General features: G+C 62.0%; 4 protein-coding genes across 8 annotated transcripts in view; 2 read left to right on the top strand and 2 right to left on the bottom strand.

Moving 5' to 3' along the window:
• The window catches only part of LOC142599969 (erythroblast NAD(P)(+)--arginine ADP-ribosyltransferase-like), a 72231-nt gene that overhangs the window by 1680 nt on the left and 43080 nt on the right, over positions 1-27471 (top strand). For both annotated transcript variants that reach the window (XM_075742702.1, XM_075742701.1), the window contains exon 2: positions 62-920. In XM_075742702.1, the coding sequence (XP_075598817.1) occupies positions 62-920 (859 nt within the window). The remainder of the gene's footprint in view (positions 1-61; positions 921-27471) is intronic.
• IL18BP (interleukin 18 binding protein) lies at positions 2207-3970 on the bottom strand. Its single transcript, XM_075742705.1, has 5 exons — positions 3885-3970; positions 3482-3550; positions 3223-3288; positions 2830-2959; positions 2207-2665 (listed from the first exon to the last, which is right to left on the bottom strand). Exons 1-5 carry the CDS (start codon positions 3904-3906, stop codon positions 2479-2481), a joined length of 474 nt encoding a protein of 157 aa, XP_075598820.1. The 5' UTR covers positions 3907-3970; the 3' UTR covers positions 2207-2478.
• RNF121 (ring finger protein 121) lies at positions 5143-21360 on the bottom strand. 2 transcript variants are annotated; one of them, XM_075742704.1, is made up of 9 exons: positions 21239-21360; positions 15892-15929; positions 14709-14850; positions 13382-13536; positions 12795-12902; positions 12106-12226; positions 9031-9164; positions 7149-7247; positions 5143-6734 (listed from the first exon to the last, which is right to left on the bottom strand). In XM_075742704.1, the coding sequence occupies exons 1-9, from the start codon at positions 21293-21295 to the stop codon at positions 6647-6649; spliced, it is 942 nt and encodes a 313-aa protein (XP_075598819.1). In that variant the 5' UTR covers positions 21296-21360; the 3' UTR covers positions 5143-6646. The 2 variants fall into 2 exon arrangements, with proteins under 2 accessions (XP_075598819.1, XP_075598818.1); XM_075742703.1 differs by having other exon boundaries at positions 5143-6720; positions 7146-7247; positions 21239-21359.
• XNDC1N (XRCC1 N-terminal domain containing 1, N-terminal like) lies at positions 21729-27304 on the top strand. 3 transcript variants are annotated; one of them, XM_075742700.1, is made up of 10 exons: positions 21729-21879; positions 22247-22351; positions 22666-22804; positions 22894-23049; positions 24383-24537; positions 24743-24819; positions 24970-25172; positions 25602-25686; positions 25922-26061; positions 26692-27304. In XM_075742700.1, the coding sequence occupies exons 2-10, from the start codon at positions 22307-22309 to the stop codon at positions 26922-26924; spliced, it is 1233 nt and encodes a 410-aa protein (XP_075598815.1). In that variant the 5' UTR covers positions 21729-21879; positions 22247-22306; the 3' UTR covers positions 26925-27304. The 3 variants fall into 3 exon arrangements, with proteins under 3 accessions (XP_075598815.1, XP_075598814.1, XP_075598813.1); XM_075742699.1 differs by having other exon boundaries at positions 24380-24537; XM_075742698.1 differs by having other exon boundaries at positions 21737-21862; positions 24380-24537.

Below are 27471 nucleotides of genomic sequence, written 5' to 3'. Positions count from 1 at the left end.
CCCTCACAGGCCCTGCCGCCCTCCCCGAGCTGACCCTGCTCTCGCTCCCCCACTTCCCCAGCCCCTTGCGGAGGAACCGGCCGCTTCCCTGCCCACGGCACCGCGGCAGCTGGGTGCTTCTCCTGGGGGGGCTCTGCCTGCCATGGAGCACCTGGTGCTGGGCTTGGTGCTGCTGTCCGGGACCCTGGACTCTGCCAGCCCCCAGCACTGCCAAGACCAACACCCCTTCAAGGTGCTGGACATGGCCCCCAGCTCCTTCGATGACCAGTACCAGGGCTGCAGCCGCATGATGGAGAAGGAGCTGGAGGAGCTCAACCGCACCGAGTTCACCGACAAGGACTATGCCGAGGCCTGGAAGAAAGGTGCCGCTGAATGGCAGAGCAAGCCGCACCATGTCTCCCGTGTGCCAGCGCTGCGGCCGGAGCATACGGTTGCCCTGCTGGCATACACCTGGCAGTGCGACCTGTACACGAAGTTCAATGCAGCCGTGCGTGTGGCCGGGCGCTCCCGCAAGGAATACCTGAACACCTTCCACTTCAAGGTGCTGCATTTCCTCCTGAGCGAGGCCCTGCGTATCCTGCGGGACACCCAGCCCCAAAAATGCCACCACGTCTACCGGGGCATCCGGGGTATCCGCTTCACCGCCCAGCAGCACCAATCCATCCGCTTCGGCCAGTTCACCTCTGCCTCCCTACGGGAAGAGATAGCCCGGCAGTTCGGCAATGACACCTTCTTCTCGGTGGAGACCTGCTATGGTGTCCTCATCAGGAACTTCTCCGTCTTCACCGATGAGGAGGAGGTCCTCATCCCGCCCTTTGAGATCTTCAAGGTCACCAACATCACCCACAACGGGAACAGAACCATCATCCAGCTCCGCTCCCAGGGCGCAAGCAGCACCTACAACTGCGAGTGGGTGAAAGGTGAATTCCTGGGGGGACGGTCCCTCCCCAACACCGGGGTGTGGGGTGCAGGAATGGGGGTGGCCCCATCCCACCAACTCTGCCAGGAAAGGGGGTCTCGATGGTGGGGAGGGCAAGGGGGGCAGCTTGCCTTTGGACATGCATCCTTGCACGTCTCCCAGCCGCTCTCCCCTGGGGTTTGCAAAGGGGCCCTTAGCGGCAGAGCACGGCACAGCGTGGCATGGCACAGCGTGGCACGGCTGGGGAGGGGCGAGGAGCGGCACGGTACGTTGCGTGCAGCAGCCGTGCAAACGGTTGGTTTCTTTGGCAGAGAAGCGATGCAAGACCCTGGCATGCATCTTCAGCACAGGTGAGCCCAGAGCCCCCCTGCAGCTGGGGAGGGCAGACCCCTGCCAGGACCCCTGCCCCCCTCCCAAGGCTGCCCCTGACTCCCCCTCTCTGGCACCCCCAGGCAGGAGCATCCACGGGGACCTCCCCCGTCTCTGGGGGTTATTCCTGGCAGCCACGGCCCTGGCAGCTGCCACAGGATCCTGAGCCGAGATGCCACCGCTGCCACAGCACCACGGCGAGGGAAAGGGGTCGGGAATGGGAGCCACCAGCTTCACAGAGCCGGCGGGACAGGACGGATCAGCAGGAGGGCTGGGGGCACGGGGACAGCCCCACTGCTCAGCCGTGCCATGGTGCCACCGGCCCTGGGATGCCCCGGCAGCCCCAGGACACCAGCAGAGCCAGGACGAGACCTTTCCCTGGCTCCCACAGGAATAAAGATTTGCTCTGGGACTGGGGTGTCTCCGGGGGATCCTGCGGTTCCCTGGGCTGGGGGCAGCTCGGGGTGGGGGGGCTGCAGCCGGGGTCTTCTCCAGCCCCCTCACATCCCCAGACCTCCCGCATCCAGAGCATCCCGCAGAGCGATGCCTGCCGCCCGGGTCCTGCTCGAGGTGTCCGGAGGGGTGTGTGTGTCTCCTCCTGGACTCTGTCCCCTGCCTGCAGCCCTTCACCTCCTCCTCCTCCTCCTCCTCCTCCTCCTGCTCCTCTGGTGCAGGGTGCAGCCGTGGGGCCAGGCATCCCCAGGGCAGGGGCAGGGGCAGGGGCAGGGGCAGGGGCAGGGGCAGGGCTGTCCATGGCTCTCCAGCCCCTCGCTGGGCTGGGAGGGAGTCAGGGATGGATCCTGCCCTCTGCGCGCACCAGAGCCTCCTCCTCTCCCTCCCTCCTCACCCCACAGGTGCCCCCAGCACCCACGCACAGCCCCATCCCCAGGACACGGGTGACACTGGCCGACACCAGGCAGCCTTGATGTGCTTTAATAAACCCTGGGGTCCCACAGCCGGCTGCGGGCAGGTCCCTGGGCCGGCGCGGGCAGCGCTCCTGCCTTGGTCAGGGGCGCCGGGAGCCCCCCCCTAGCACAGCAGGGTGGCAGACATTGGGCCATGTGGACCCCACGGCGGGGCATGGAGACAGGCCTCCGTGGAGGCGTCACATCTCCACAGAGTGGAGCAGGGTCGTGGGAGCGGGGACCTGGACTGCAGGAGGCTCACCCGTCTCGATTTACTCCCCGGTCTCAGCCCAGCCCTCCGCTCTCCGCAGGGGCCCGTGCTGGTGCCAGGTGCAGCCACCGCACCTCCCTGGTGTTGACGCCGAGAGGGCTGAGCGCCACGCAGGTGAAGTTGGTGTGCAGGTGCTGGATGCCGAAGCAGTCGATGTGCAGGTCACGGCGCAGGGCCACCTGCGAGCCCCGCGGCTCCTCTCTGCGGACCCAGCAAGGACCCGTCAGCCCCTGCTCCCAGCTCCACGACACCCTCCCCAGGATGGGGGGCACTGGGTCCTGCCCCGACCAGGGCTGTCCCCCCACCAGCCCCAGAGCCCTGGGTGGCCCCACTGCACCCCTGGGACCCCCCACCCCAGTACTCACAGCACCGTCCCCTCGCGCACGGCCCCATCCGGGTGCAGCTTCTCCACGAAGGAGCCGTTCCCCAGCCAGTAGAGCAGCGTGAGCTCGGGGAGGCTGCTCACCACCTCGCACCACACCGTCACGCTCTCGCCTGAGGCCGGACGGGACGCAGGGTCAGAGGGGCTGCCAGGGCCCCGCTGCCCCCTGGGCCAGCCTGACCCTGACCATAGGTGCAGCCCCCACCAAAGGGGGAACGTGCCCCACCTCACCAGCACCCCAAAATCTCAGCTGAGGGTGGAGGATGCACCCGACATGTCTGCCAGGGCCAACTCCCCCCGTCCTCCCCCGGCCGGGGGTCTCAGTGCAGCCCCCCATCCCCAGGCCCCCCCTGCAATGCCCCCAGGGGTCACTCACCCAGGCGGGGGGGCTCTGACAGCGTCTGCAGGACAGTGATGCTGGGGGGGTGCAGGGCCATGGCACCTGGGGGAGCAGAGGCGGGTGAGGCGGGGGGACAAGAGTTGCCCCCCAAGACCCCCCATCTCCAGGGTGGGCAGGGTCCCACAGAGGGGACGAGGGGCACGGCTCAGTCCCAGCCCCCCACACAGGCGCCTTGCAGGGCACAGAGCCTGGACTTGGCCGTACCCCCCGCAGCCCCCCCACAGACCCCACTTACCGGTGTGGCAGGAGGCCAGGGCCCAGCAGAGCAGGGGCAGGAGGAGCCGGGCAGGGGACCCCGGGGTCCCTGCGGGCACAGATGGGGCTCAGCGCTGGGCACACCGGCATGCACCCCCCAAGCCCGGAACAGGCCACCTAGCACCCCCAACCAGCATCCCCCCAGCTGGCCATGGGCCCCCCTCCAGCATCCCCCCTGCAGCATCCCCCCCTCCAGCATCCCCCCAGCTGGCCATGGTGTCCCTCTCTCCAGCATCCCCCCAGCTGGCCATGGTCCCATCCCCCCAGGATCCCCCCCCCAGCATCCCCAGTCTCCAGAACGCTCCCCCCAGGCACCGGGCTAGTTCCCGCTCCCGAGCCCCCCCCAGCCCCGGCTGTTGCCCCCCCGGTCCCGGTGGCCGTACAGGCGGGGCACAGCAGAGCCATGGTGCGGCGGCGCTCGGAGCGGCGGCGCTTTATGGGCGGCGGGCGGGAGCTCCGTGACTCACCGGGAGCCGCCCCCGGCCCCGCCACCGCCCCGGCCCCTCCGTGTCTGTGGGCCCTGTGTCCCCACATCCCGCCCTTCCCCGAGCCCCCCGGGATGTACCCGCTGCCCCCCGGGACGGCACCCCGTGTCTCCCTGCGCCCCCCGCACTACGTGCCACGTCCCGGGGTCCCCCCGGGCTGCGCCCCACAGCTCGGTGAGACCACCTCCCTCCCTCCTTTGCCCCACGCCCCCCCCCCCCCGCCCCGTGTCCCCCCGCCGCTCCATGACCAGCCTCGCTGCACCCCGTGTCCCCCCCACCGTGCCCCTGCAGCCGTGGGCACCCCAGGGACGCGGGAGCCCAGCCGGGCACCCCGTGTCTGTCCCGGGTGGTGTCACAGGGCCAGTCCCCGGGGCTGGTGGCACACTGGTGAGCCGGGGGCTTCGGGGACAGCGAGGGGGACTCCGGGGCAGGGTCTGGGCAGAGCTGCGCAGGGGAAGAGGGAGGTGGGTGAAGGCCCCCCGCCCCCCCCGTGGGACTGAGCCCCATGCTGGGTGGGGGGAGCCCTGGGTGCCAGGAGGAGCAGCGGACACAAGGGTCTCAGCGACCCACCGAGATCAGGCTGCGCGACGGGGGAAGCCCCTGGGCCTCCTTCCCCAGCACAGCCGAGGCAGGGAGCCAGCGCAGGCACGGCCACGGGGCAGGAGCAGCTGCCCGAACCCTCCCTCATGCCCTGGCAGCTCCTGCGGCGCAGGCACAGGACCAACACACCGGGTGGAAAAAAGCCCCTAAAATCCCGGCAAGTTTCCCAGCAGTTGTTATTGACACTTCCCAGAAGGACAGGACGGCGGCTGGGAGGGGGGGTACCTCAGAGACCTCTCCAAGCCTGCCAAGTGCAACACGTCCCCTTCCTCCCACCAGGATGGGGACAGCAGCTGCACCCTCCCCGCACCGCCTGCAGGCACCGTGGCCGGGGTGTGACAGCGAGGGGCCGGAGGCAGCCGCTGCAGGAGGACATCTCCGCTCCCCACGAAAACCCAACCCAGGCGAGTTCAGGGAATCACGAGGTGAAATATGCAGGCGCTTTGTCCCCCGCCACATGCGGCATCGTCCCCGTGGGGAGCATGAAGGCGGGAGAAGGAACCGTGGCCTCATGCCAGGGCAGAGAAGACAATCAAGAAAAACCCTGGGCCGTGTCTCTGTTTCCAGGACTCTATTTCTGTGTTTGGCACAACATCGTGACGTGGTTTCACCCGAAAGAAAACCAAAAGGACTCGGCGGGCCACGTGGCGCAGCCACGCCAGGTCTCCCCTGGGTGACGCAGCCCACGCTGCACCCGCAGACGACCCGTCGCTGCCACCACTTCCCCAATCCCCCATGCGAAGCGGCATAGCCCCTCGCACGAGGAGCGGGGTGACACCTCGCATCCCCCTGCCAGACCCCAGCACCCTCAGGGGACACGGCTCGAACCCCCACGCCGCTAGGAAGGCAAACTCCCTGCCACCCCCAAAACACCCCGGTGTCCCTGTGAGCGCCGGCTGGCCCTGGGGTCAGGGACCTCCCCCCCGCACGCTGCTGTCAGGGGCTGTACCCCTCCACTGCCAAAAAACGAGCTCAAGGCCCCTTGCGCAAGAGGGACAGACGCACCGCTCAATGCACTGGCACAGCAAGGAGGAGCGGAGCGATGCCGGGGTGGGGAAACACCGGCATCAGCCCAGCCCAGCCCGCGCCTTTCGCTCCATCCCTTTTATCCCAGTGCCAAAAAGAGCCATGCCCAGCGAGGCATCCCCCGAGCCCCGGGGCAACCCCCTCTTGGGCTGCTCTTGACGTACCATCACGGACAGGGGCACAGGGAGAGAAACGGCACAGCACCGCTCCGTGCCCTGGCTGGCCCCCGAGCCGCAGTGGCTGGGTGCCACTGCCGGCCCCTGGGGAGGAAGATAGAAAAGATGGGAGCGTACAAAAGGGTTACGCGAGGCAGGGCGCAGGCAGAGCCCACCGTCACAGCAAAGGAGAGCAGCTCGGTTCCTCCCCACGCACCCACGGCACCAGGGAGGGGACCTGGCAGCCAAGAGTCCGGCCTGCGGCACTCGGTGCCGGGACAGCCGAGCATCCCCCCTGTCCCCTCTTCCAGGGTGCGGGGCTCCAGCCCCCCCAAACAGCCTCTCCTCCGCAGCCTCACGCAGGGGAGGGGCCCAGCCCTGACCCTGCTTCCCCGTGTCCCATCCTCGCTGCCGGCGGGGCTGCTCCGGGGAGCCAGCGTCGGAGGCGGCAAAGCCTCGGCCCCCTCCCTGTTGGCCTCCCCCAGCAGAGCAGCAGGAGAGGACGGCACCCCGCCAAAAGCTCAGCACTCCGGGGCCGTGCCGAGGGCTGGAGAGGGGCTGGGGGGGGGGACGGGACAAGCGTCTCTTTTCATCTGCAATAGAAAGTTTTAAATACGCTCATTAAAATAATTGCTTTAAAAAAAGCCTCCCCAGCCCTAGCGGGAGGGGCCCCAGGGCAGAGTCCTCTCTCAGCCCCCGATGCCGCCGCGGTCCTCGGGGGCGGCCGAGGTCCTGAGAGGTGACGGAGAAAAGCCGGCGTCCCCAGCCAGCTGCTGTCCCCTGCCCTGGGCACGCATCCTCTCGTGGCTCCACGGCTCCCCACCGCCTGCCCTTACTCCAGCCCCAGGATGTAGTTGATGCCCTGCACCAGTCCGATGATCACCGGCTGCCAGGCCACCAGGTAGCGCAGCCAGTCCAGCAGCTGCCCGTACATGACGTGAGGCCTCTCCCAGCTGGACAGGAAGGAGTTAAAGAGCCACGGGGAGAGGGGCAAGAGGAGCGCGGCCCACGGGGGAGCCACCCAAAGCTGCCACACAGCAGGGGCTGGGGATGGAGGGGGACACGGAGCGGTGGGTGCCCAGGGAGGGACAGCTCCGGACAGGCCCACCTCAGCTGCACCTCGGCAAGGAGGGGCTGGGGTGCAGCCAAGCGTCCCGCAGAATGCGGCCTCCCAGCTCCCCTGGCGTGCCCACCGTGATGTGCCCAGCTCAGGGACAGATTTTATGGGTCTCTGCCACTGCTGACAGCGACCTGCCCGGGGTGCCAGGCAAGGCCAAAGGAGCAGCCAGCAGCTCCCAGGCACAGCCGAGCCCCTCGCGTGCTCTACACCCACTGCTCCCCTTTGCAAGGCGCTGGGTCCCACAAGGAGAAAGGATACGGGTTACTGAACATCCTCTTGAGATCCACCTTCTCTTTGCAGTACGGACACGTCTGCTTCTTCCCGACAATGCACCAGCCACGGATACAGAACTCGTGAAACCTGGGGAGCGGCACGTTAAGGGGAACTGCCTCGGGCTGGAGGAGGGGGGACATGACCGTGGAGGAAACCATCAAGCTTAAAAGTCACACAGTGGTGTAGGGGACAGGAAACATCCATGGCGTGCACAGACGGCCGCCTCGCACAACCGCAGCCCTTTCCTAGATGGTGTGGCGCCTTCCAGGCACAGAGGAAGGGGCTCATGGGGCGGTGGGACAGGGCATCACTGTGAGGGCTACGGCCAACACGCTGGTCACCGCTGAGACACAAACCCTTCGCCGACGGTAGCCTGGCATGCGCTGACACCAGGGACGGGTTAGACCGACACGGGCAGAGGCTGTGGGGATGTGTCCAGCTGTGAAATGCCGGGGCTTCAGCACCAGGAAGGTCTGTACAGCCCAGGAGAGCTCTGCAAACTTGACAGCGTGTGTTATGCAAGGCTCCTGCAAAGGCTTCTCGGGGATTAACCACATATTTAAGGAATTTCCCCCAGGGTGTGACTTCCAGCAGACAGGTAACGAGGATTTGCCCAACCTAAGCACAGCCCTGAGAAGTCACAGGGAAACATGAGGTGGCTGCAGCCGGGGCCCCAGCACAGCTCTGGGGTAAGGCGAGGCCGTTGTTTGCTGTGATGAGGACTCTGCCACGCAGGAGGGTGTCACAGAGCAAACAGAAACTCCCCCAGGTAATGTCTCTGCTGCTCCCACCAAGGGTTAGTACTGGAGAACGGCAGCAGGAGCCCTCAGCCCTGGAGCAGAGGGCTGCCTCAGTGCCGGCAGCCGACAATCCGGGGCTGCCAGCCAGCCTCACCCCCGGACCACCACGAGCACCGACTCCGATAGCCACAAACCCCTCTGACAAACCCCTCTGGGACACACAGGCCCAGACCCCACACGGGGTCGGTTGCTGGGGTCAGGCCAGCATAAACCTCCCCAAGCAGTTTATAGCGCTTAAATTTAGTCAACAAATTTTACCAGCGTGACCTTTGCTCAGGCCCAGTTTGGAAACCACCTCGCAGCCAGTAATGCAAGCGGTGCCACAGGATATCCCATCTGCACCGCTGAGTCACTGCTAGAAAACCCCCTGATCCGTCCCCAGCTGGGGCTGAGCGATAACCTGGACTTCCACTTTCAAAACTGCCTATGCATCAATCAGCTGACAGGGAGGGTGCCAGAAACCCCGCATGCAGCCAGAGTCTTCCTTTTGGGGAAGGAGGAAGCTGCAGGAACCAGTGGCACTAGACCAGGGGGCTGTTTTCTGGGGGATGCGTTTCCCCCCAGCTCTTCCCTTCAAGTGTTCTCAGCCAGAACCACAGCACTGGCTCTCTGCCGAGGGGCCGGCAAGACACAGGCAGCCCAGCTTGGCCGGACCAGGGACGCTTCAGGCCCATACCTGACACTGCCGGAGCCAGCATGGCGTCAAGTGCCGGGCAGACAGGTTCCAGCAGATTTGGCAAAGGCAGATGGAAAGCGAGGTGCAGCTCCACGGCAGCACTGCCAGAGCTGGGGGAGCTGGGGAGGGGAAGGAAGAGGGAACAACCACTTGTAATGCACGCGGAGGTGGCGAGGAAGTGATTTCAGGGATACGTGGGACTTCACCTCTTTCCGTGCCAAGTCAGCTATGACACAGGCAGGGATCACATGCAAAAATCAGCAGAACTGCCCCACTTCCAGGACAGCTGTTTCTTCACCCAGGCAGGGGGGAAGCCGTGCGGCAGGAGCTCTCTGTTGCCAGCCCCAGCAGGGAGCTGGCGAGGCGAGGGGCTGGCACCCGAGGAGAAGGATACACGTGGTTGCAGGAGAGGCGGTAGGTGTTCTCGATGATCCCCTCCTCGTTGACGTCCACAAAGATCTGCTGGCCGCAGACGGCGCAGACGCTGTCGGAGAGGTGCTTGGTGGGCATCCCCGAGGCGCTGTAGAACTGAGCGAGGCAGAGCAGAGGGAGAGCGGTGACAGCGGGAGGGCACACGTCCCACGCCCGCGTCGGCACGGCTAAGCTTTAAGGAGGGCTGGGGTCAGCGCCCGAGGAGTCCAGCCTCAGCCTTTTGAGCTTAAAAACCTCGTTACACATCCGGCTGTGGGAAACAACTACAACAGGACAGGGAGCCGCTCAGTGACGTGGTGGCGCATCGCAGCCCAGCCCCTCTGCCAGCCCCAGAGGCCCCTTCCCTACGCCAGGGATCACCCCCCTTCGCTCCCTGACTGCTGGGCGAGATGTTGGCTGCCTGCCTGCCGAGCAGCGAGGGCAGAGGCCGGGGGCGAAAGCAGGACAAGCTGGAAGTCACAGCTTTGACCCGAGATGACAACCTTGGGCTGGCAGTCAAATACAGCCCAAGCTTCAAGTCCCACAGGTCCCTGAAGCTCAGACGGCTGAAGAGCAAAGCGCAGAGCAGCCACCCCCCACCATTTCCAAGCCTGTTGGCTCAGCAGCGGCCTGACGCAGCACATAGCTCTGGCCCCACGTGCTCCAGGGACAGCCACGAGCCCCAGGTCACTCGTGCTGTGTCCCAGCTCCCACGGCCAGGCTGGGAGACATAGAATCACAGAATATCTCAAGTTGGAAGGGACCCATAAGGATCATGGAGTCCAAGTCCCTGCTCCTCACAGGCCTAGCTAAAACTAACCCATGTGACTAAGAGCATCATCCAGATGCTCCTTGAACTCTGTCAGGCTTGGTGCCATGACCACTTCCCTGGGGAGCCTGTTCCAGCGACCAACCACCAGACTCAGTGAAGAACCTTTTCGTAACGTCCAACCTGAACTTTCCCTGACGCAGCTTCCTTCCGTTTTCTCGTGTCCTATCACTGGTCACCAGAGACAGATCAGCAACTTCTCCTCTGCTGCCCCCGAGGAAGTAGACTGCGATGAGGGCACTGAACGAGCCAAGTGACCTCAGCCACTCCTCACAAGTCTTGCCCTCAAGAATTTCACCACTTGCTCACCCTTCTCTGGACACACTCCAATAGTTCAATGTCCTTCGTATATTGAGGCGCCCAAAACCACACACAGCATTGGAGGTGGGGCCGCACCAGAGTGGGGCAGAGTGGGGCAATCGCCTCCCTCGACCAGCTGGTGATGCTCTGCTTGATGCACCCAGGCCACGGCTGGCCCTTTGGCTGCCAGAGCACACTGCTGACTCCAATTCAACGTGCCACCAACCCAAACCCCCAGATCTCTTTCCACAGGGCTGCTCTCCAGCCTCTCCTCCCCCAGTTTGTACGTATAACCAGGATTACCCCGTCCCAGGTGGAGAATCAGAGAATCATAGAATCATCCCAGACTGGTTTGGGTGGGCAGGGACCTCCCAGCCCATCCACTCCCACCCCCTGCCATGGGCAGGGACACCCTCCACTAGCCCAGCTTGCCCAAAGCCCCATCCAACCTGGCCTCCAACACTGCCAGGGAGCCAGGGGCAGCCACAGCTTCTCGGGGCAACCTGTGCCAGGGCCTCAGCACCCTCACAGGGAAGGATTTCTGCCTCCCATCCCATCTCCATCTCCATCTCCCCTCCTGCAGCTTCAGGCCATTCCCCTTGGCCTGTCCCTCCCTGCCCTTGGCACCAGCCCCTCTCCAGCTTTCCTGGAGCCCCTGCAGGGACTGGAAGGGGCTCGAAGGTCTCCCCGCAGCCTTCTCTTCTCCAGGCTGAACCAGCCCAACTCTCTCAGCCTGTCTCCAGAGCAGAGGTGCTCCAGCCCTCCCATCATCTCCGTGGCCTCCTCTGGACTTGCTCCAACAGCTCCATGTCCTCCTTATGTTCAGGGCCCCAGAGCTGGGGAATCCAGGACTTGCTCTTGTTAAATTCCGTACGGTTGGTGACTGCCCAGCTCTCTAGTCTGCCTAGATCTCTCTGTAAAGCCTCTCTACCCTCGAGGGAGTCTGCAGCTCCTCCTACTATCATCAGCAAAACCTGCCTCAGTCCTGGCATGGCTTCGCTCTGAGCATCTGACGGAGCCCTTGGGCTGCAGTGCCGGCTGGTGGCAGCACCCTCCCAGCAGCCCTGCAGCCAGGCCAGACCCTCAGAGAGCGCCTGGGCTGCTGCGGGCCTGTCCTGGGTGCCCACTGCCTACATGGGGGGGACCCGAGCTCTGCCAGGGCGTCCCAGTGTGAGTGGAAGGTGGCTGGCCAGAGGCTGGGGCTCCCCAGTTCTGCCAGGCAGCACCTCTAAGGAGCAGCAGCAGAAAGCTCAGAGAGGAGGAGGAAACACAAAGTCCAAGACACTAGAGAGCTGCTGCAAAGAAGCAACACAACCTACTCCACCGCTGTCCTAGATCACGTATTTTTTTAGTGGAGTGAGCGGTTTTTTTGGTACCAGGTGAGCAGGCCACAGATTTTAGGCCACCACTGCAGGCACGCAGGAACATGCCCTCTGTCCACAGGGACGGGACAAGCTGCAGTGGGTACGAGGAGTAGAAGGAATCCCACGGTGGGACTCCTTCCCTGGTGGCTGCAGGTCACGAGTTAACGCACCTGCGGTGTGGCCTCAGAAACAGGAGCGCTCTTTGGCAGGGGAGATTTAAAAGCCCAGGAAGAGAAATAATTGTCAGGAGTTCAGAGGGGCTGAACAGATCCTTCCAATCCTCATTTCTTGTGCTTCTGGGGATAAGAGGACACCTGCAGAGGCTTTGCTCTTAAGGAAAAGTCTCTCTGTTATGCCAGAAACCTCCCGGCCCAGACACCACAGTAGTGGGCACAGAGAGAACACAGGGAGAAGGCAGCAGCCTCGGGGAGCCCTTCCTCAAGGCAGGGGTTTGATGCACTTTCCCATTTGGGGGAGGCAAAAGCTCCTGCTGCCGCTGACACGCTTCAGCCCCGCCATGACGGGGTAGGACTCTCGCCTGGGGGACGGCGCGGCGTTAACTCACCCCGATCGTCGAGGCCATGTAATCCGCACACATCTCGGCAAAGTCCCGCTCCAGCACCCCATAGTAAAGACCATAGAAGAGGAGGGAGATGCCAAAGTCCATCGCATCTTCTGGTTTGATTCTACAAAAGACATCAAGAGGGGTTTTTCTGGGGGGCTGCGGAGGTGCAAAGCCAGCATGCTGACACAGCCCAGCCTCTGGAACAAGCCACCGCAGTAATCTCCCCAACTCTCTCATGCACCAGATCAGCTCCCAGCAAGCCTCCAGTTAACGCTTCCACATCTCTGCAGGCAGTTGCCAGGTCTACTCATCCTCCAGAGAAGGAATCAACCTCTCTAAACAGGCAGATACTTGGGCTCAGGTCCTCTGCTACCACACCAGGCTGGCTGCTTGTTGCAGGCACCTCTTTATCAGGGTAGCAAAGAAAACCCCACTGCTGCCCGTCAGAGCTGGAGGAGATGCGAACACAGCTGAGCTGGAAGAAGGGCTTCTCCAGCAACCTTGACCAGTTCAGGTCCCAGCATCTCACCCGCGATCCTCCTCGCAGGAAGAGGACACCCCAAAAGTCTCTTTGGCCCCATTAATCAGATTGCCAAGACAACTGCATTTCCAGAGTCATCGCCAAGGCCTTATTTCACACAGTGTGTTACATCCCCTCCCCAGGAGAGGGACCCGAAAGATTCACTCACCTGAATAATAAGTTAAGACCAAAAAGTGTAAACATCACAGCCATGTACCCTACAATTCCAGTGGCGTAGCTGATCTTGTATATTAGTAGAAACCATTTGTAAACCAGCCTGTAAAGAATTAAAACAAGAATTTAACCACTTCATTTTTCCGGAATGAAACTGCACCAAGCACCCGAAGAGTTTTACTTTTCAAACCTGGATGGTGGTGGTGGTAGACAGTTCACCCACCCACCCAGGCAACAGAGCTTTAAATTTCTAATTCAAGCTACAGATCCGCCGCTGCCATGGGCTGCTCACGGTCTTGACTTCCAAACTAGAGACCTCAGGATCTCCAAATGCCGTAAGCAAGCACGCTTCATGCCAGGAGCGTCCTTGGTGACGCTACCAGCCCGGTACCATGTGCATCGGGCTGGCTGCCAGCAGCCGGGTAGCGCTTCACACCAATGGACACTGGCAGCGCGTGCAGAGGTTGCACGTCCCCAGGGTGCAGAGTTTAAGACAATGATCTGTGGCAGCGAAACTGGAAAGAGCTCCTTGTAACAGTTACCCCGGGGCTCAGGAGTTTTCCCAGGAACACGTGTACTAACCTGGGCGTTGTCTGTACCAGAGGTTTTCGAGTTGCCCTGAAGGTGACAAAAGCTGTGACCGCTGAGAAGAGCACCCAGATTACCAGGAACCGCCACCAGTACAGCTTGATTGTGAAATACAGAGGCACTACCCACATCTGGAAGAGGGTCACCATCTGCAGGAACAGAGGAAAGGCATTTTGAGCTGGTTCTCTGCTCATCAGACATCAGAAACACCCTGCCAGTCCTGGCAGCCGTTCTCCCGCCTGCAACAAAGGGCCCTGCATAGCAGCAGAAAACTCGGAAGGTTTGGTCTGTGGCACCCAGCACCCAGAGAACAGGCTCAGAGCCTGACTGAGGGAGTCAGAGGCAGCAGCCAGGTGATCTTTGGTAGCAAAGGACTAGAGCTGGAGGGAGAACGCAGAGGAAACCTCTCCAGAGGAAGGTACAGGAGATGATTCACCTAACTAGTTTTTGTAAAAAGTCCATATAAACCAACACGGTCCCGACCCCTGCCACCACAGACACCTCAGGCAAGTGGAACAGGTTCCCAGAGAAGCTGTGGCTGCCCCTGGCTCCCTGGCAGTGTTGAAGGCCAGGTTGGATGGGGCTTTGGGCAACCTGGGCTAGTGGAGGGTGTCCCTGCCCACGGCAGGGGGTGGGAGTGGATGGGCTGGGAGGTCCCTGCCCACCCAAACCAGTCTGGGATTCTATCAAACAGGGAGATGGGCACGGCAGAAGGTTTCAGACTCGCCTCTGCCCTACAGCCTGTTCCCAAAAGGGATCTACAGCCATGCAGCTGAGCTCCCGTGGTGCTGCCAGAGGCGAACAGGCAAACAGGTTCAGTTTAAAGGTCATAGAGGATTACAGGTATTGCCTGGAAACATTAATTATGATGAGGAAGTCAGAGTGAGGTTGGTTCAGGTAAAATAACAGTCCCTGACAAGCCAGTGGGATCAACATCAGGTCTGCTCAGCAGAGCCCAGCGGTGCTGCAGGAACCGCCAAACCCAGGGTCCCAGCAGCAAGAAGCCCCCATCACTTCTGAGGAAGCGCCCACAAAACATGGCTTCCCTTTGCGTTGCCCTCAGGACAAGTCCCGAGCTCTGCTTGTCCCATCACCTGGTGTCAAAGCATTATGTAAAACTGAGTTATTGGCATCACTTATAACAGAAACTCGAGGCCTCCAGGCACATCCATCCCCATCCCCAGGTAGAATCCCCACACGCTGCTGGAAAGACAAGGGTATCTCGACACCAGACAAGAGGAGAAAAACAGGAACATACTTCTCATCAGCTAAAGGACGGCATCACTCAGCACTCACATCCAGCCACGTGGGAGACACTTACGTTGTAGGAGCGAGGGTGCCTCTGTTTCCACTGAACCAGCAGGAGCTGTGCCACCACAAGCGTGGCGATAAGGATGAGGACCATTTCGGCATGCATAGCCTCGTGACCACGGTGCTTGGCATGCATCCGTGCGTGCTCCACCCTGCAACAACGGGGAAAAGGCGGCTGAAGAGCGTGCGGTCTGTGCCCGCACGCTAACAGCATGGCAGGGCTGGCAAACACCTCAGCACAGGGGAGCCACGAAAACCAGACCGAGACACACCACAAAGGAGCATCATGGAGATGGATGCTGTGTCGCAATCCGGAGGAGAAAGGACAAAAGGCTTCTCTGAGATCAGCTCGGTTTTAAAGTGTGGAAGCCCAGACTGCCATCCAGCCCATCCCGGCGTGAACGAGGCAGAGATAACTCACGCTGACGTACTTGAACAAACGATCGTGGAGTGCATGTTTCACGTAACTCACCCAGCACTTCAGCGGTGCAACAGCATCAGCTGAGCGGCTGTTTGGCACCATGAGTGTGCACTAACCCTCAATACCAAACCCTCAGCCCCTTTTCAGAGCCACCAGCACCATTCCCCCCCTCACCCAGCACAGGAAAGGTTGGATGGGCAGGGGGGACACTGTCTAAAGCCAGAAAAACCCACAAGCCTCAGCAAATCGCTTCTCTCTGCCCTGGGCAGCCCCCTTTGCATCCTGGAACAAGTGATTTCTTGACTGATGCTCTGCAGACATCTGGGGTTTCTTTGCAGCTTGTGCTGTTTGACCAAGAACCGAGGCAGAATTACAACCCAGAACTTTGTTACAGCTCCGTCTTAAGCTGGTAAGACAGTTCAAGTTAGGGGGGGAAAAAAATCCAAACCCAACAAATATGCCAAATTCTCTGATTTTAAGCCATCCTCTATAAATTAATATTGAGAGAAGCCCAGTCTTAGCATGCTTTTCAACAAGTGGCTGGCTGAAATTGCTTTGGCTAAGGGAAAAGGAGGGATAACTAGTAAGTAGTTTAAAAGAAAAAACATTAATATTGCCTTTGAAGACAGTTCCTCCTTCCCCCTAACAACTAACGCTGCGCAGGGAAGGCCGACCCTGTCCTCTCCCGCCGTGAACACGGGCCGTGGTGCAGGTCAGGAGCAGGAGCTTGCTCAAGCTGTAAGCGTTGGTTCACCTCACAACACGGACTCACCTCCATCTCTCCTCTGGGGACAAGTGTGAAAGATCAACCTAGGGGGAAAGAAAAAAAAATAAAACACCAAAGAAATCAGCCACTCTCAGATTTTACTGCAGCCAAAGCTCTGCCCACCACCCCGCACTGCATGTACCAGAGGAACTGGTTTAAGTCCCACGTTCACAACCCAAACGCGCGTCTCTGGCACAGAGGAGCGATCCCAGCGCACATCAGAAACGGGACAGAGAAGAGAGGCCAAAATTCCACCAGTCTGCAGGACAGGGGATGGCGTCTGCACACTGGCAACAAACCATCGCCAAAAAAGTGTTCAGAGAGAATCATGGAAAAAGAAAAATTTAGGACTTGCTTTGCTGACACAGCTGGAAGTTTCTCCCAAGCATTACGGGTAGCAAAGTGCACAGTTGGCCAGCCCCGAATGACCCGCACCAGATGTCTACCAGCAAGCAGGCGTGGAGCCGTAAGAGAGATGGAAAAGAAGTCACAGCAAGGACACTGTTATCGCGCTTTCCTGCGCACACCGCAGATATGTACACAGGAACAGGCTCCACCTCACCCCGGCCTCCGATCAGCGGGTACGGAGCCGTGGGCTCGGTTTCAACCTTTACCCCAGGGCTCTCTGGGGACGGCACGGCAGCCAGCCTTGCCTGCCCTCGCTCACGGTGCCGTGTCACCACTGCTGGCACACACAGCAGATCCCTCGGGGCTGTTCCCCAAACAGGCATCTTGCAGCCAGCACCTCCGACTGCACCCGGGCTTGGGTGAGGACACGCACAGTCGTCTCGTTTCCTCCACGGTGCCTAATTATACGCTGGGGTGAGGAGGCAGGGAGACACACGCGTGGCAGCAATCTGTCTGCGTGCTGTTACACATCTGCTGTGCTTCACCCTAGAGCAACGCCTGCGAGAGATTTGGTCCCTGAGGCCTTCGAGAAGCACTTCGGTACTTAGACAGACACAAAATATAGACTTAAGAAAATCCCTGTTCCAGCTCCCTGGCTCGTGTAGCAAACTACGTGTAGGTGGTGACGATCTGACACCAGCTCCGAGAAGTGCGCTCGTATCGGCCAAACTCCCCAAGCTCTTCTGTTCCTAAAGCATCCACATCCAGATGAATCAGTTCAGTCACTGCTTTCCCTTCAAAAAGTCAGCTGTACAATTTGTAGTTAGAACAACTGCTCTGATAAACAGTAAAAAAGAAATTTTAGAAGTGTTTCAAGTCACTGCAAGCAGGAGAAGCTGAGAAACCCCAAGTGCTTGTTGGCCCAGCTCAGCTCCGGCCTAGGTCAATCCCCCTGCAAGCTCTGGGAAGTCACCCAGGGACTCCTGCTGCCACCCCCTCGGGAGATCCCTGCTCCCCCCAGGCTCTCCCCCAGTCCTCGCTGGGTGGGGGCATTTTACAAGACACCTTCAAAACACATCATTTCCCCTCCCCCCGCCCCAATGCAACGGCTTCTGGTCACTCCTCTGTGCTGCGCCAGCAGTCGCTGCATCCACACTGATCTGTCCCATGCTTAGGGAACTCTTCTCAGCCTCCTTCCTCCAGCATCTTCCCAAATCTACAAATTCTTCCAGCAAATGAGCTAAAGCCTTCTCAGCCCCAAACCCCAAGGAAATTCCACTGGCGTTTCACAGAGAAGAGGGCTTCCTACCTAGCTGTCCTCCAGAGCCATCAGCGACCACCACAGAAGCTATCCTCGCAGGTGCAAGAATCCACGGCACCGGACACAATTCTCCCTCAATTACAGGGACTGAGCTTCACCAGATTCCCCAGAGCTTAAAGCTCCTGAAATAACTGTATTGGGGGGGGGGGGGGATGGGACATGACAGACGGGACATTCAGGAGTGATCTGATGACTGTCTGACATGACTTGGCAGAGCAGCCACCCCAAGCTGGACCTTCCAGTTAACCCCTTCTTGATCTGCACGCTCTCTTACCACAGAAATCTAGTGTTGGTTCTAAAAATGAACAGCCACGGTAAATCCAAGTGAGAGAAGCACCAGCTCCCGCCATTAAGTGTTCGCTGTATTTCTAGTTTGGGTTTGTCTCATTTTAACAGCCAGTTTTTGGGTCCCTTTCTATCCCCGTCAGCTAGGCTGAAGAGCCTCTGCCCTTAAGTCTCCCTTTACCCGAGCAGAGGGGTTAGACAAGAACCACGAGGATGACTGAGGTACCTGAAGATACGCTCTACTGAGCCTCGAGCACCGACACACGCTGCTGCAGCCTCCTCCGGCTGGTGATACCAGCACAGGATCCGCCGCGTGCGACCAACTAGAGCTCTTAGAACAACTTTGTTTAAAAAAATAAGGAATTAAGAACAATACATTCTACCCTCTGTCTCCTCTATAACTCAGGAGCCACTCAAAAATCCCAACCCCCTCTGAGTGATGACTGGGAGAAATCTATGACTAAAGTCTAATTCTCTCCTCAGACACGGTACCGTGGCCTTTGGAAGAAAGTCACACCACTCCCCGGTTTTCGGCAGGGCTAATGCCCCAAAGCCACCACAAACCTGTGATCCCCATCACCGGGATGGTCGAGAGAATTACCTCCCTCTAGGAAAACGCAATGGCCACGGTTACCCAGAATACAAAACCCGTGACTGTCTGTTTCTCGCAGTCCAGAAGCAGGGGGACAGGAGGATCTCCAGGCACACGTACCAACTGCCCTGCTGCGAGCCGGTTGTAATCTCCTTACGCTCTAAATCTGGGAAGGAGGTAAGGACAATGTCTTGAGGATGGAGAATAAGCAGCTGCTGATTTCAGTTCCAAGCCACAAATCGGCCTACAGCTCGTGTTGAGCGGCTCCGCAGTATTTTGGCCATCACAAACAACGGCAGCCAGCATCTGCTTACGCACAGCACCGGGCAAGGGCACAAGAGCTGAGGATCTGATCTCACCTTTCCCACAGCCCCAACCTCAGTATTTGTTTCACGTCACCCACTAGGAACAACCCGAAATAACTGGAAATCTCAAGAGCGCCGAGAGTCCGTCCGTTCACCCAAGGCAGATTTTGAACAGGCAGGCAGAGCCAAAGCCACGCGACACTCAGCATTTATCCCACGCGGGTGCACCAAGTGAAACGCTAAACCGCGTTGAGATCCCCGCGGTGCGCCAGCCCCACCGTTAGTGGTTCGATAGCGACGCGCGCAGCCCGGAGCGCTGCCGAGTTCTCAGGATAACACAAGCTATGGATTTTGTCCGACGGATGCAGATTTAGCGGAATCGGCAACACAGGGATAAGCACAGCCCTGCGTGCACCTCCTTATCAGCTGCCTCCCTGCGACGCCCTCTCAGCCAGCCCCAAAAGCTGTTTTCTGCTGGGCTGAAAAACAGGAATTTAATATCTGAGCGTCAGAGACATCAGATCTTCCACGTTCCTATAGGGAAGAGGTTTCCCAACTGCTGCTGGCACTGAACTAAGGCATTCACGAGCGCAATCGTTTACTGTCTGCTTACTAGCGTGCTGTAAGTCTTGCTCATCAGGACGGAAAAGATTCACAGGAGGACGCCAGGCTCGCTTGTTCAGAGAGGGGCTCGGACAGCCTGGTTCCAGTGTGCACACGTACACCTTGGTGTTCCTCAAAGCCTGGCTGGAAAAACCACCTCTCTGGCATAAAAAGCCACCCATGAATATCTTAAAATATAACAAGCAGCAACTCAAGAGCAACCAATTCGTGGCCTAAGACATTCGGTCACTGGATTTCAGGTTGAATCCTCCTGTCACCCCACTGTACCCGCTCTTTGGCAGCAACACACAGCGCAGGGAGGATGCACAAGCTCTTACTGCACTTCAGGCAGACGGTCTCACCTCGCTCACGCGGCTCAGCCGTACACGAGGGAAGCTCCACAACCTGACCCTGCCAGTGAACTTCCCAAATACGACCTTCAGCACCTGAGAATTTTTAAGCCAAACTACCAATTCTTGAGAAAAAGCTCTGAAACCTCCCCACTGACACCTGGTGACCATCTCGTCCCCCCCGTGCCGCTGGTCCCACGGCACAGGCAGCGCTGCCGGCTGTGCGCACAGAACCGCTCTACAAGCGGAAGGAAAGCTCGTGAGCATGAAGCGCAGGTGACTGCGAAGAGCCGCGGCAAAGCCCAGGACAGCAGTGCCGTTACAGCGCTGCGGTACGGTGGCACACACGCTGTGGCAGACGCACAGTTGTGCGGAAGCAGGCGAGCCCTGGCTCCCAATTCCAGCTTTCCAAACAGATTTTTTTTTTTTTTTTTTTTTAGCTTTGTAATTTTTCACCTCCGGGAACACTTGAACGCCAGCATGGGAACAGCGGGAACTTCGATTAAAGACCTTTACCTCACATGGCTTCAATTCCCCAAGAGCAATAAGGGCTACTAATGATCTCAGCGTGGAAGTTCACTTGGCACAGCACCAAGGTGACAGGCAGAAGTCACTGCCGGGACGGAACGTCACTGGTGCTGCCGGCGTCCGAGGGCACCCCGAACAGCCCCATGTGCTCCCGTATCCTCTGGAACGCAAATCCCACCCTGGTCCCACGTAGCTTTTCCAGCAACGACTTTTACAGTCAGGGAACGAATTAACAACAGAAAAGCTCTGCAGGCACCAAAGGGCCCAACTGGTGTTTCCAGGGCCCCTCCTCAGCTGGGCCAGCCTTGGGGACCCTGTCTGGAAACAGGCGCTTTGGCCACCTCAGGGATGCACAGTCCTCCAGCGCGGCTTGTCCCTGAGCACCTCGGCGCGCAGTTACCCCCACGGCCCAAACCGCCCTCTCCTCACACAGCTCAAGGGCTGTTCCTGAACCTCCCCTCCACCGCTGCCCTCCTGCCCCGTGCTCCCCGCAGCTTCCTCTGGCCACCTCCGGGCAATTCCTCCATCCACGCCCAGCCCCTGGCCCCCGGCCCCCCACCCCCGTAGCCCCACTCTCATCACCCTCCCCCTCCCCCAGTGCCTCCGAGCCCCACGGGGACCCCCCAGCCCCCCCAAGGCCCCCTCTCCCAGTGCCCTGCAGACCCCCTGCGGCTCACCAGGGAGAGCCCAAAGGCCCCCTAACCCAGCCCCCGTCCCGTCCCCCTGCCCCAGGGACCCCCCGAGCCCCCCAGCCCTAACGCTCCCCACACCCACTTGCCCCAAAGCCCTGCAAGCTCCCAGTGCCCAGGAACCACCCCCCTGCCCCAGGGACCCCCCAGCAGCCTCAGTGCACACCCCCTACCCCGGCCCCCTCCTCACCTCCCCCCGTCCCAGCGCCCCCCGAGCCCCCCACACCGCCCGCGGCAGGGCCCTGTCCCCGAGCCAGAGCCCCCAGCCGTCCCTCCGACAACCCCCACCCCACAGCCCCGCTTCCCCTCCCCCGGCCCCGGCCCCCCGCTACCTCCTCCACATCGCGCTCGACGGGGCCTCCAACCTCCACTTCCAGCACCGCCGCCATCTTGCCCCCCCCTTCCCCAACAGCCAACTCCTTCCGCCACCGTCCGCCAATCACCGGCCACGCCACCGCACCTCCGGCCAACCGCTGGGCGCGGCGCTGCCTCGATGACCAATCAAAAGAGAGAAAGGGGTGGGACAGCCGCCAGAGGCGCCGCTTCAGGCAGAAGGAAGGGGAGAACTGTCACAGCCAGGGATCATCTGCCATGTCCAGAACCGGAGCGGGACGCACAGTCCCTGCCGACGGGCTCGGTCACACTGGTCGCCTCGCGCCGCGGAGTCACTGATGTCAATACTGCCGGGCCGCCGCCGCCTCCCCCCCACCCCCACCCCTTTCCGCTTTTCCCTCACGCTTTTTCAAAGGGAGCGCACATGTCAGACGGTCTCTTAGCGCCCTCTGCGCGGGGCGGTGACGCGGCGCTGTCGGAGGACTACGTGTCCCGTCAGGCACCGCGGCCGAGCCCCGGGCCTGGGCCTGGGCCTGGGCCTGAGCCTCGGCCTGAGCCTCGGCCTGGGCCTGGGACCGGGACCGGGACCGGGACCGGGGGGCTGAGGCGAGGAGGGAGCGGCGGTGAGCGGTGAGGAGCGGTGAGCGGGCCGCGGGGTCAGGGGTCGGGGGTCAGGGGTGAGGCGGTTTGGGCGGGAGATTCGGGCGGCGGCTGTGGGGTCGGTGCGGGACGGGCTGGGTCTGGGACTGGAGGGGCTGAGGGGAGCTGTGGGGGGTGAGTTAGGGGACAGGGGGGCTGGGGGGGCACAGGGGCGGCGGGATGGGGCTGCTGAGGGGTTATGGGATGGGGCTGGGGGCTGCCCCCGTGCCCCCCGCTTCGCCCCGTTTGAAGGTGGGGTGAGCTGTGCCCCCCACGGGGGGCAGAGGCTTGGCTGGAGCCGGAGCGCTGGCTCTTCCCTGCCGGGAGATGCTGGGTCCCGTCACAGACCTGCCCTCTCTCCCCGCCAGGCGCTGGAGGGATCCGAAAGGAACCTCGGTCCCGGCAGAATTATCTCCAGGAGATCCCGGATGGCTCCGGTTAAAATCAGCTACGTCGTGTCCTTCTCTTCGCAGGTCTCTGGGACGTTTCCTCGAGGGGGCTGGGTGGGAGGTTTGCAGAGCCCAGGTTTCCCTCCCGAGCTGCTGGGGGGTGACGGGGTGCAGCACTGCAGCTCCCCTTGTTAGGCACCGGCTGAAGAGCACCAATTAGTGCTGAAGGGCACGAGTTATGCGTGATTCTTCCTCTCTCACAAAGCCGAGTGCTATACCTCTGGGTTGCCAGGGAGTCTCCAGCTTTTCCCCCACACCTGGAGCGAGGCAGAGACAAAAGGGAAGACGGCCAGGGACAAAGCTGGCATGTGATGTGGCATCTCTGCCATCATGTGCAGGACCCCAAGTACCCGGTGGAGAACTTGTTGCGTGAGGACGGCCTTCGTCCCTGGCTCGGCTGCCCCCAGGACCGCAGCAGGCAGCTGAGAGTGGAGCTGCAGCTGGAGAGAGCCAGTCCCATCAGCTACGTGGACGTCGGTATGTCCCCCCTCCGCCAGCTCAGGCAGGGCTGTGCCCTGGACGGGGTCGGCAGCCCTAAACCTCACGTCTTTCCCACCTTAACACAGGCAACTGCGGCTGCGCCTTTCTCCAGATTGAGGTGGGACGTTCCTCATGGCCGCTCGACCGGCCCTACCTCACCCTGGTGCCCAGCGTCGCCCTGATGACGCCGGCTGACTCGAAGTTGGACCAGAACCGCTGCGGGGTCCGGATGTTTAAGGAAGGTAAAGATCGCCTGATCTGGAGGGAAAGAGGCCCAGGGCAGAGCAGAGAGGCTGGGGGGCTGCCTGGGGGGGCTGGCAGTGGGATAGGGCTGGCTGGGGAGGGTGAGAGGGGTGGGGAGACCAGGGAATGACAAGTAGTGCTGGAGACCAGGGATCACAGAATCACAGAAAAGTTCTGGTTGGAAAAAACCCTTAAGATCACCAAGTGCAACCGTTAACCCAGCACTGCCAAGGCCACCACTATACCATGTCCCCAAGCACCACATCTACATGGCTTTTAAATCCCTCCAGAGACGGGGACTCCACCACTTCCCTGGGCAGCCTCTTCCAGGGACTGACAACCCTTGCCGTGAAGAAATATTTCCTGATCTCCAACCTCAACCTCCCCTGGCACAACTGGAGGCCATTTCCTCTTGTCCTATCGCTTGTAACTTGGGAGAAGAGACCGACCCCCACCTGGCTACAGCCTCCTCTCAGGGAGTTGTAGAGAGCCATCAGGTCTCCCCTCAGCCTCCTCTTCTCCAGGCTCAACACCCCCAGTTCCCTCAGCCGCTCCTCATCACACTTGTGCTCCAGCCCCTTCCCCACTCCGTTGCCCTTCTCTGGACACGCTCCAGCCCCTCAATGTCCTTCCTGGAGTGAGGGGCCCAAAACTGAACCCAGCACTCCAGGTGCGGCCTCACCAGGGCCCAGTACAGGGGGACGATCGCTGCCCTGGTCCTGCTGGCCACACCAGTGCTGATCCAAGCCAGGATGCTCTTGGCCGCCTTGGCCACCTGGGCACACTGCCGGCTCCAGCCACTCTGCCCCAAGCCTGTAGCGGTGCCTGGGGTTGTTGTGACCCCAGGGCAGGACCCGGCACTGAGCCACGTTGAACCTCACACAGTTGCCTCGGCCCATGGATCCAGCCTGTCCAGATCCCTCTGCAGAGCCTTCCTGCCCTCCCGCAGATCAACACTCCTGCCCAACCTGGGGTTGTCTGTGAACTTACTGAGGGTGCCCTCGATCCCCTCGTCCAGATCTCAGATAAAGAGATTAAAGAGAACTGGCCCAGTGCTGAGCCCTGGGGAACACCACTTGTGACCGGCCGCCAGCGGGGTGTCGCTCCTCTCACCACAATCATGGCCGTCCTGCTCTCTGTGCAGCCTCAGGAGGGTCCTGCCAGCTCTGCTCCCCTGGCCTCTCCCATGACGAGCAATCCCCCCAGTTGTCACCGTGTCCCGGTCCTGGAGGGGGAACAGTGGCACAGGGTGACGAGCAGTGGTGGGAGTGGCACCGGGGTGGCGGTCCCCGGTGTGTCCCCTCCACCCCAACTGCTGCCCCCCTGCAGCAGACTTCCTGGCGCCGGCGGTGGGGCAGAAGTGGGACCGGCTGCGGCTCACCTGCAGCCAGCCCTTCAGCAAGCACAGCCAGTTCGGCCTGTCCTTCCTCCGCGTGCGCACGCCGCTGGACCCCGAGCACCCCCCGCCGCCCTCACAGCAAGGCCTGGTAGGTGCCTCTCGTGCCTCCGTGTGCTCCTCGCTGCAGGAACCCACCGGGACGTAGCGGGGATGGGGCTTCTCCTCCACTCCAGCTGCTTGTGCCCCATGGAGAGAGGGGGAGGGCGCTGGCCGGGCTGACCTGGGGGCTCTGCCCAGGGTGGGGGGCACGGAATGCCCGTCTCGATTCCCTGGGGCGTTCCTTTGTCCCGCAGGAGGATGCGGAGCCCGTGGACGGCCCCTGGCGCTCCAGCCCTGCCTTTTGCCGGACTTTCTTTCCAGAACCACCTTCGTAAGTAGGTCCACCTCCGTCCTCTCCCTGCGCAGCCAGGCCTGGAGCCACCTCGGGGTGTTGCCCCTAAGCCCCACGGCGCTGGGAGCCCCTGCTGCTGCCAGCCCCCTGCCCTCACCTCCCCATGGGGCTGACAATCTCTGTCTGCAGGAGCTCGAGGGAAGAAGAGCAGCTGAAGAGCCGCCTGCAGCAGCTGGAACCGGGCGCCTGCAGCCCAGCCCGCCTCAGCCGCCCGGCGCAGATGGTGCTGTCGGCGGCGCGGAGCCGGGCGCTGAGGCCCAGAACCAGCACAGGCACGCCGGGGAGCGACCCGGCGCTGTCGGCCGAGGGCCAGGGAGGCTCTGCGGTACCAGGTGAGCCAGAGCTGCCCGTGGCTGGCACGGGGCACGTTGCAGTGCAGAGACTCTTCATGTAGTTGGTATGCACCTCCAAAACCCCCAAAGGGATCTTGTCCTGCTGAGGGCTCTGCCCACGGCTGGAGAGATCCCACCTGGGGCGAATCCGCGGCTGCCGGGTGCTCCCTGTGCCAGGAGGGATCCCGATTCCCCTGCCCAGGCCAGGGTGGCCTTCCTCCGGACAAGTCATCCTCCTCGCTGGCGCGAGAGCAGCGTGCCGGTAAACGCCGTGGCTCACGCAGGAGCTGCCTGTGCGCCGTTCGCCGCCCGCAGCTGGGGGAGGTGTCAGTGCTTTGTGTCACGCGGGTGTTTTCCCATCCGCGAATGCGGCTGGTCAGTTCTCGCCCGGGTGGAGGGCAGGATTACCGCTTGTCCGCTGCTCCCCAGGGTCTGCGCAGGATGGCCCCGCGGCGCCCGTGAGAGCCCACCGGCAGGCAGACAGCAGGCAGGGAGCTCCCTGCCCTGCGCGCAGGTAATCCCTCGGGTCACCGTGTTTCTCCTGCCCTCACCCCGTGAGTTCTCCGCTCCGAGTCCTTCCCAGCCCGCTCCTTGCCTGCGCCCACGGGGCAGCCGGCACGGCTCCCCTCTCCTTTCTGGTGTGGTGCCGGATCCGGTGCCTGGCTGGGGCAGTCGGTCGCTCCTTTGGGCGGGCAGGGCACAGCGCGGCACGCCCTGAGCTTACGGCCCCTCTTGCAACACCTCTGCAGGTCTCTGCCGGCCGGATCCAGGCAGGCCAGGGCCGGAGGAAGAGCCAGAGCCCGTAGCCACCGAGAGAGACGGGCCAGGAGGGGGGACAGCCGAGGGGACAGCCGACACGAGGGGACCGGCGTCTGCCCCATCTGCTCAGGTGGGTGCTTGGCCGGGGTGTCCTCTGGCCTCCCTGTAACCACAGTCTGCACGGCTGAGCTGAGCGGGGAGCGGGACGCGCTTCTGGGGCAGGGAGGGCACAGTGTGTCTGTCCAGCCACCCACCGATCAGCTGAGTCCCCTGAGCTCAGCGCGCTCCCTGCCCGGGCTGGGGGGTGAAGTGGTGCTGGGGAGGATACGGGGGGGTCAGTGCAGGGCTCTGTGAGCCTGGGGTGAGCTGCCCTGGGGGGAGCCACTGAGGTGGAGCCACTGAGGTGGAGCTGAGCCGCAGGAGAGCAGCTGGGGAGCTGCCCCAGCATTGGGGTGGGCTCAAACTGGGGGCGGTTGGGTGTGAAGGGCTCTGAGGGGTGAGGGGACGCTGGCAGATGGGGACAGCTGTGGCTGCCGCTGGCTCTGCTGTCCCCGCCTGTGCACCAAACCTCAGCTTTTTGAGGAGAAGTAGCGGCAGCTCCCTAGCTGGGTGCCCCAGCACCAGCGATACACAGAGGGATGTCACGGTGTGTCATGGGGTGCCAGTCTGCCACGGGAACCTTCGGGGAGGGTGTGAGCCCAAATCCCACGCCCAAACACCTGACAGCCGGGGACACCTGTGTCACCTCCCCTTTCCGCAGGCCGCTTCAGCCTGGATCTCCTCCCCGTGCACGCCTCCCGCTGCGGGGAGGAAGACCCCGACGCAGCCTGGCCTTCCTCCCCGCTGGCATCATCATCTCCTGACGCCTGGGTGTCCTGCCCCATCTGTGGGCTCTCCTTCGGTGCAGCAGAGGTGGAGCGGCACGCCAGCACCTGCGGGGAGCAGGCAGGGGGGCCGGGCACCCCGTCCCCCCCACATGGGGTAGGGCTGTGAGGACAGCGAGGGGGGACACCCCCCCCCATCGCGGCGCAGGGGCTGAAGCTGCGTCACCGCAGCTGTTGGTGACGCCGGACCGGAGCCCTGCCTGCCCCGTGGGGCGCGCTGCTGGAGCTGGATGTGCCGCGGCAAGGCGCGGGACAGGGACGAGCCCACGCAGGAGTGCCGGCCACGCTGGCAGAGGCACGGTGGCCCCGGTAAATTCGTGGCAAGGCTGGTGTGGGGAGGGAGATGCCACTTCCATCCCCAAGGCCAGGCCTGGGGTGGCGTGGGGGGGGGGGTGACCCTGAGGTGTGGGGTGGCCCCACGGGTGGGGAAAGGCTGTAATGGCAGGAGTTGCTGCTGGAGAATAAAGGAGAGAAAGAGGAAAGAGAAAACGCCTGTGCCACAGCGAGTCCCTGGGTGCGTGTCCTGCCTTGGGGCACCCTGCGCAGCAGGTGGGGACAGCCAGGGTGAGGAGGAGGAGGAGGTGGTCGGGCTTTTCCTCCCCTCAGGCCCCGCTCGGGGTCCCCGGTGCCAGGCTGGCCCCGCAGCTGGCGGAGGT

Source organism: Balearica regulorum, chromosome 1, assembly GCF_011004875.1.
Source record: "Balearica regulorum gibbericeps isolate bBalReg1 chromosome 1, bBalReg1.pri, whole genome shotgun sequence".
Lineage (NCBI taxonomy): Eukaryota > Metazoa > Chordata > Aves > Gruiformes > Gruidae > Balearica > Balearica regulorum.
Note: the sequence above shows the minus strand (reverse complement) of the source record. Positions and strands in the feature narration are given on the sequence as shown.

What these genes read in the sequence shown, in the direction of transcription:
- IL18BP (XM_075742705.1), bottom strand. Translation starts at nt 3,906, where the DNA reads ATGGCTCTGCTGTGCCCCGCCT. An exon ending in GGCTCTGCTGTGCCCCGCCT is followed by an intron (nt 3,551 to 3,884) that starts GTACGGCCACCG and finishes CTGTGCCCGCAG; the next exon opens with GGACCCCGGGGTCCCCTGCC. An exon ending in CCTGGCCTCCTGCCACACCG is followed by an intron (nt 3,289 to 3,481) that starts GTAAGTGGGGTC and finishes CTGCTCCCCCAG; the next exon opens with GTGCCATGGCCCTGCACCCC.
- RNF121 (XM_075742703.1), bottom strand. Translation starts at nt 21,295, where the DNA reads ATGGCGGCGGTGCTGGAAGTGGAGGTTGGAGGCCCCGTCGAGCGCGAT. An exon ending in TCGAGCGCGATGTGGAGGAG is followed by an intron (nt 15,930 to 21,238) that starts GTAGCGGGGGGC and finishes CTTTCCCCCTAG; the next exon opens with GTTGATCTTTCACACTTGTC. An exon ending in ACATGGCCTCGACGATCGGG is followed by an intron (nt 9,165 to 12,105) that starts GTGAGTTAACGC and finishes TGCCTCGCTCAG; the next exon opens with TTCTACAGCGCCTCGGGGAT.
- XNDC1N (XM_075742699.1), top strand. Translation starts at nt 22,307, where the DNA reads ATGGCTCCGGTTAAAATCAGCTACGTCGTGTCCTTCTCTTCGCAG. An exon ending in CATCAGCTACGTGGACGTCG is followed by an intron (nt 22,805 to 22,893) that starts GTATGTCCCCCC and finishes ACCTTAACACAG; the next exon opens with GCAACTGCGGCTGCGCCTTT. An exon ending in GGGAGGCTCTGCGGTACCAG is followed by an intron (nt 25,173 to 25,601) that starts GTGAGCCAGAGC and finishes GCTGCTCCCCAG; the next exon opens with GGTCTGCGCAGGATGGCCCC.